This window comes from Toxorhynchites rutilus, chromosome 2, assembly GCF_029784135.1.
Source record: "Toxorhynchites rutilus septentrionalis strain SRP chromosome 2, ASM2978413v1, whole genome shotgun sequence".
NCBI classification, from domain to species: Eukaryota; Metazoa; Arthropoda; class Insecta; order Diptera; family Culicidae; genus Toxorhynchites; species Toxorhynchites rutilus.
The window spans coordinates 260943305-260950730 of NC_073745.1; the positions used below are offsets into that span (position 1 = coordinate 260943305).

General features: G+C 46.4%; 1 protein-coding gene across 1 annotated transcript; it reads right to left on the bottom strand.

Moving 5' to 3' along the window:
• Positions 1 to 1937: 1937 nt before the first annotated feature.
• LOC129766842 (uncharacterized) lies at positions 1938 to 6803 on the bottom strand. The gene is made up of 3 exons (XM_055767444.1): positions 6225 to 6803; positions 5727 to 6038; positions 1938 to 5594 (listed from the first exon to the last, which is right to left on the bottom strand). Exons 1-3 carry the CDS (start codon positions 6801 to 6803, stop codon positions 1938 to 1940), a joined length of 4548 nt encoding a protein of 1515 aa, XP_055623419.1.
• Between the last annotated feature and the right edge of the window lie 623 nt (positions 6804 to 7426).

Here is a 7426-nt window from a genome sequence, read left to right on the forward strand (position 1 = left end):
AAATTGGAAAAGTGAAGATACATTAGAAAAAGTGATTTTCCATATGCTCTACATATAGTATTAATTGTTGTTGTCCAATTAAAATTTCTTGGGATAAACACCCAGAAAGTAAAAAAATATAAAAGAAAATTACCTTTTCCATTTCAAATAAGTTTTCTCTATATCAAAGAAAAATTGATAATTGTGTTTGGCATTATCTTATATTACATTTTTATTTATATATATAGTATATATAGTTCTGGCGGTCACGGAACGTGTTTTCGAAACACTGGATTCTTTTCAGCGACTGTATTTCAAGCAATGCTTAAAGCTAAAATTAACAAACAAAATTCCATTTTCATTCATTATATAGGTTAAGGAATGACTCACATTTTTCCAGTGACGAAATTCTATCGAACCGCAATGTGGAAATCCAATTCTCCTCAAATATTCTAAATATAATATATAATTTTAGTATAAGTTTTAGTTTAACTTCATTATGTAACTTACGGTAGGTTAAATAGGTTTAAGCACTAGTGTAAATAGTTTTAAGTAATAGATTTAAGATATTCACTTTGTTTTAGGTAGATCTAAGAATTAGCGGCAAGTTTTCTATAATTTCTGTCACTTCTTTTGTTCCTGTTTCTGACTTTTTATCCGTTCATCATCTGTCACTTTTCGTTACCTCATCGACCCGAAACGGGTGCTGCGGAGCAGGGTTCCCATCCGCAACATCCTCCCCCCCCGTAACACTGGCCACCGGAGTCAGTTTTACCACCAGTCTCAACCTCCAACACTGCCAACTTTGATACTGGCCTACGCAGAATCCCCCTCGCAGTCTGAACTACAGCTTGCCGGACTCTTCCGTCCTTTCCAGCTACGACCTCCAGGACACGTCCACGCACCCATCCATTCCTTCTTGTCTCCTCCACTATAAAAACCAGATTTCCTATGGCTAAAGGTTTCGTTTCGCCAAACCATTTCGTTCGTTTGGTCAACGTAGGGAGGCATTCCCGGATCCAACGCTTCCAAAAAATATCCAGTTGGTGTTGAATCTGATACCAGGAGCTTTTGACCACCAGCGAAGAATCAGTAAATTCTTTTGACGGCTGGTGTACTCCGTTGGAACTTCCCAGGAGGAAGTGGTTTGGCGTGAGAGCCTCTCCTTCGCCTGCATCCAAGGGCAAATATGTGAGCGGTCGGCTGTTAACAATAGCCTCGGCCGCGACAACCAGCGTAACCAAACCCTCATCATCCAGCTTCCGGTCGTTGCAGTACGCAGTCTCCATAGCTGTCTTAATCGATCTCACCATCCTTTCCCAGGATCCGCCCATGTGGGGTGCCGATGGAGGTATGAAGACCCACTTTGTATTCGTGTTCGTGAACGTTTCTGCCAATTCCCCATTTATTTTGTCAATCATTTTCCTGAGCAGTCGATCGGCGCCCGTAAAGTTCGTGCCGTTGTCTGTGTAAATCTCTGCCGGTGAGCCGCGACGATTAACGAAGCGTGTGATGCATTTCACAGTGGATGGCGTAGAAAGGCTGTAGGCAACCTCAACATGAACTGCACGAGTAGTCAAGCAAGTGAACAAGCAAACCCAACGTTTAACTGCGCTTCTTCCAACTTTCACAAACAGCGGTCCGAACAAATCAATACCGGTGTGAGTAAATGGTCGTGTGAACGATGCTAATCGAGCCACTGGGAGTGGTGCCATTCGTGGTACAGTCGGTTTCGCCTTCATCAATTTGCACCACTGATACGCAGCACAAATCTGCTTCACAACTGTCCGCAGTCGAGAGATGTGATAGAATTGCCGGATTTCATTCACCACGGTTTCAAAATTAGCGTGACCGAAAGCACGATGGAAGTAATCTACGATCAGCTCGGTAACAAAATGTTTCCTTGGGAGGATTACCGGATACCTAGTGTCGAATCGAATGTGCGAAGCAGCGCCAATTCATCCGTCAATCCGTAGCACCCCGTATTCATCCACTGTTGGAGAGTTCAGATACAGATTACTTGACTTCGCTAGTTCCGCTTGTCCCCTCGACAATGTGACCATCTCTTCCGGATATGCTTGCCACTGCACCATCTTCATCAGTGTGTTCTTCGCTTTCTTCAATTCGTCTTGTGTTAGATACAACATTTCTGCCTCTTCTCTTCTACATCGGCGTCTACAGTTGTCAATGAAGCGGTGTACGTACGCTATTGCTCCCAGGAGACGACGCCATTTGGAGAAGCGGGTAAACTCCACGATAGCTTCAGGGACAAGCGATTGTTGTATTATGTAGCATGGTCGGAGCTCCTCTTCTGGAGGAATAGAAGTTGTTGTTTGCTTGGGCCAGTTCTCCTCGGGTTGTTGAAGGAATTCCGGGCCTTTAAACCAGACGTCACCAGTTCCAGGACACGGATTCTTGCCCCATTTCGTAGCCGCATCCGCGGGATTTAATTTACTGGGGACCCAGCGCCACTGTGCAACCTCAGTTATTGATAGCAGTTCTCCAACGCGACACGCCACATATTGCTTATAACGACGATGATCGGCCCGTAACCAGGCCAGTACCGTTGCGGAATCACTCCAGAGAACGCATCGCTTCACTTCAACGGTGTGACTCTCCAAGACGGTTGTCATTAAACGGCTCCCCAAGACCGCTGCTTGCAGCTCCAAACGCGGAATCGAGAGCGGTTTCAGTGGCGCAACCTTTGTTTTTGCAGCAACCAACGAGCACTCAGCTTCACTCTCAAATTTGGCCGTTCTGAAGTAGGCTACAGCGGAAAACGCGGCTTCACTCGCGTCGACGAAGATGTGAAGTTGAAGAGCTTTGTAGGTGTCTGCAGTCGCTCTGGTGAAGTAGCACCGTGAGATCCGTAGGTCTTCAATCTTCGGAAACAACTCTGTCCACCTGGTCCATCGGTCGAAGATGTCTTCCGGTACTTTCTCGTCCCACAACAAGCCGGCTCGCCATACGTCTTGGAGCAAAATCTTGCCGTGAATCAGGAACACACTCAGAAGTCCTAGTGGATCGAAGACTCCCATCAGGCATTTCAGAAGTTGCCGTTTTGTTGGGCGTTCTCCTTTGTCGATCACAAGCTGGATCTCGTCCTTCATTTTCATGGAGAATAGTAATTCGTCATTCACTGTCAGCCACAACATTCCCAGCACTCGATCAGTCCCTTCCGCTGAGTTTAAACAGAAACTTTTACTATCATTCGGACCTTCCTCCTTCATCTCCTTCAACAACTCAGCACTGTTCGACAGCCAGTTTCGAAGCTCAAAGCCTCCATGTAGGTGGATAAAGCTGGTCTCCTGGGATACGCGCACCGCTTCTTCTTCGTTTTCGAAGCTGTCGAGAAAGTCGTCAACGTAGTGATTCTTCACTATACTTTCGACAGCTCGAGGGAAACGGTCAGCGAACTCTTCGGCATTCTTGTTTTTCACAAACTGTGCCGATGCTGGTGAACTGGTAGAACCGAAGGTGGCGACGTCCATCAAGAAGATGCTCAGAGGCTCTGTTGAGTTGTTCCTCCACAAGAAACGTTGCGAATGGCGATCCTGTTCCCGTATAAATATCTGGTGGAACATCTCTCGAATATCTGCAGAAACTCCAACTCTGTACTGTCGGAAACGAGACAACACTGCTGGCAACGACGTGAGCTGATCGGGACCCTTAAGCAGCATCGTATTCAGAGATATTCCATCTACTTTTGCCGCAGCGTCCCAGATTAAACGGACCTTTCCCGGCTTTCGTGGATTCATCACTGCACCCAGCGGCAAATACCAGACCCGCTTTGGATCTCCTCGTTTCAGTTCAGCTTCGGTCGCACGATGGGCATAGCCTTTCTGTTGGTAGTCAGATATCTGCTTCTTCAAGCTGACCGCCAACTCGGGATCTCGAGCCATCCTTCGTTCCAGACACTCGAAACGTTTCACCGCCATGCTGAAGCTGTCTGGAAACTCAACATGGTCATATCTCCACAACAATCCCGTTGCGAAGCTGCTTCCGACACGACGGGTTGTTTCTTCCATGATACGTTTAGCACGCTTGTCCTCTTCGGATTCCAGCTGTATCAGTGGCTTCACTCCAGCATCCTCCATCGTGAAGTAATCTCTCACCACATTGTGTAGATCCTGATCAGTAGCACATTCACATGCATGATAGTTCAACGAATGTGTAACTTCTTTGTGGCTGCCGCCAAAAATACACCAACCCAATCTGGTTCTAACTGCATCAGGCTCATTTTTTCTGCCTTCTCTTATCTTCAGCGGTACCGTGAGGTTAAGGTTATTTACCCCTATGAGCAGACGAGGAACTGCCTTTTCGTAGCTGACGATCGGCAGACCCTGAAGATGACGGAATCGCTGAGATAGTTCGTCGTATCGAAGGCTCTGTTCCGGTAGGGTAAGCTCCTTTACTGTACGGACGTCGTTGAGGTTGAACTGTTTTCGTGTATTCGTACCTTTAATTGTCATCTGCACTTGCTTCGACTCCGGCTCGATTCTAGTCACATTCCCCGTCCACTTCAAGCACAATGGTTTCGTCCATCCATCCATGCCTAGCTGTTCCACCAGTTCTTGTTCAATCAACGATAGAGATGACCCATCGTCCAGGAACGCAAATGTCTCGATGGTGGCTCGAGGTCCACAAATTGTGACCGGGATTATTCGGAACAAAAGTATCTGATCACATTGTCGATGAGTGTGGTTCTCGGCAGTCGATGAACGCTGGAAAGGTTGACTGTTTGAACGATTCGAATGTAATAGTGGGTGATGGAGGTACTGACATCTTTCGATCACGCACTGTGTAGCGTTTCTGCAAGACCTTCGACCATGCGCATTCAAACAACTTCTGCAAAGTCCGTTATTTTGTGCAAATTTCCACCGATTGTCTATGGAGTAGGACCTAAACGTAGAACACTCAGCGACTCGATGTCCCGACTTCTTGCAGCAAGCGCACAAAATTTCATTTACGTGTAGTGGCTCACGAACCTGTTCTGTTTCCCCGATGTGGGCGTTCACTACTGCTCTTTGCTTCTGCTTATGCTGACTACCGCTATTTCCACCAGCGTACATCGTAACTCTGCTAATTGCAACGACGACTCCAAGCATAAAGTCCCCGAAGGTCTTCAGGTTAACCACCGGATGGTGCTGCATGTAATTTGCCCACTGCATCTTGGTGTATGCAGGTAGTTTCTCCACCAGTTTCATCAGCAGGGTAGGATTCGAAAGATGCTCCTGCTGTCCGGCCGCCTCCAAATGATCACACAGACTGCGCACGGCCACGCCGGAATCGATGATAGTCTCCAGCTTCTCCGCTTTCGGTGCTGGAACACTGCGTACATTTTGTAGTAAGGCACTGATTAGTAACTCCGGCCGCCCATACAACAATCGAAGTGTATCAATCACTTGTGGAACCGATTCGGGAAGCAGCAACCTGCTTTTGACAGACTCATACGCGGATCCTCTCAAGCAGCGTTGAAGACGCGCGAGATTCTCGGCACAATTATATCCACAAGCCAGCGTAGTGTTCATAAAGCTGCTTATGAATATCGGCCAATCCGCGGGATCGCCAGAAAACGTTGGCAAATCGCGGGGCATTACTTGTCGCGCGGCTAACTGCGAGGGGGAGGGAGTGAATTGATCAACATTTGGAAAATCCGGTGAAGGAGGAATGTTTCCAGTGAGTAAAGTTGAATTTCTATTCGGCGGAAATATCGTATTCGTCCCGAGCGACGGAAGAGTTCTTACCTCGGGAGGATACATGTTCATACCGAAAGAAGAAGTCGTAGTGGTTGGTTCCATGTTTCCAAACTGCTTTATGATATGTTGGAAGGAGCTATTATCATTTGGTGGCAAATATCGGCTGTCTCTTACGTTATAGAGTGGCTTACCTTGTTGTGCTACGGGGGGAATTTGGTGATCGAAATTACCTCTTACATCGGTTACCTCTCGCTGTTTCGGAACGGTTTTAGGAATCCCACTGATTTCCTGATGCTGGTTCAAATTGAAGTTTGCAGTCGTGGAGAACGCGCTGACCTGCCGCTGCTGTTCCTGTTGGATCTATTTCGATCCCTGATTCGCCATACAAATCGCGCTAGTTTTTTGCTGCTGATCCTGATTTCCGGATCCAAGTTTCGGATCCGGAAATATCTTTGGAATGGCCCCGGTGTTTTTTTGTTGAACTCTTTTGTCGGACGTCAATCCTTAGAACATCTCCACCTCCGTCTGCTGTTATTGATTCCGTACCACGTTGCGGTCCCGTAAAGTGGAATCGAGCGGCTGGTTTGCTCGCACAGGATCCCTTTCTGTAATGGTTTCATTGTCACGTGATTTGTCCTGCGGAATCAGTGAGACCGCTACAGGGTCCACCGCTATCGGGAGTGCACATGCTCCTTCAGACTGCTCGGCGCATTCCTTCTGCCACTGCTGAACCATGTTGAGACTCATCCTACTAATTCTGCTTCTGTTGCTAACCGCATCATCCAACTCGTTCAGCTCCTCTTGCATCAACTTGTGTTTTTCGTCAAGATGACGTTTCTCGAGAGCTTGTTTTTCTTCCAACTGCTGGAGCTTCAGTTGAGCTCGAGACGCTCTTACGCTGGAAGTAGTGGTACGGGAGGAAATGCTGTGGGGCATGAAATTTCGGCAACTCCAATGACGTTCCGAAACAGATTTTGTCACTCCGGCACACGACATGTGCCACCAATTTCCACACTCGTCGCATTGGACCATGTCATCTACCGTGTCTGGACGATCGCAGTTGACACAATTGTTTGCCATACTCTGCTCTGGCGTGTGTTCGTCCGTATTGCCCGGATTTTCCATATGGAAAAATCTTTAAGAATGTTCCGGCGGTCACGGAACGTGTTTTCGAAACACTGGATTCTTTTCAGCGACGGTATTTCAAGCAATGCTTAAAGCTAAAATTAACAAACAAAATTCCATTTTCATTCATCATATAGGTTAAGGAATGACTCACATTATTCCAGTGACGAAATTCTATCGAACCGCAATGTGGAAATCCAATTCTCCTCAAATATTCTAAATATAATATATAATTTTAGTATAAGTTTTAGTTTAACTTCATTATGTAACTTACGGTAGGCTAAATAGGTTTAAGCACTAGTGTAAATAGTTTTAAGTAATAGATTTAAGATATTCACTTTGTTTTAGGTAGATCTAAGAATTAGCGGTAAGTTTTCTATAATTTCTGTCACTTCTTTTGTTCCTGTTTCTGACTTTTTATCCGTTCATCATCTGTCACTTTTCGTTACCTCATCGACCCGAAACGGGTGCTGCGGAGCAGGGTTCCCATCCGCAACACATACATAACACAGGAGCCATCTCGTCTAGGATCACAAAGGGCAGTTTTCATCATATCTCGTTCCACTTCGGTATCTTTTATCTGATACGCACCATCCAACGACTATTTACCATCCTTGTGTCAT

Coding starts and splice junctions, on each gene's coding strand:
- LOC129766842 (XM_055767444.1), bottom strand. CDS start 6,803: ATGGAAAATCCGGGCAATACGGACGAACACACGCCAGAGCAGAGTATG. Junction 6,039..6,224: donor CTTTACGGGACCGCAACGTG/GTACGGAATCAA, acceptor GGATCGAAATAG/ATCCAACAGGAACAGCAGCG. Junction 5,595..5,726: donor TGAACATGTATCCTCCCGAG/GTAAGAACTCTT, acceptor TCCCCCTCGCAG/TTAGCCGCGCGACAAGTAAT.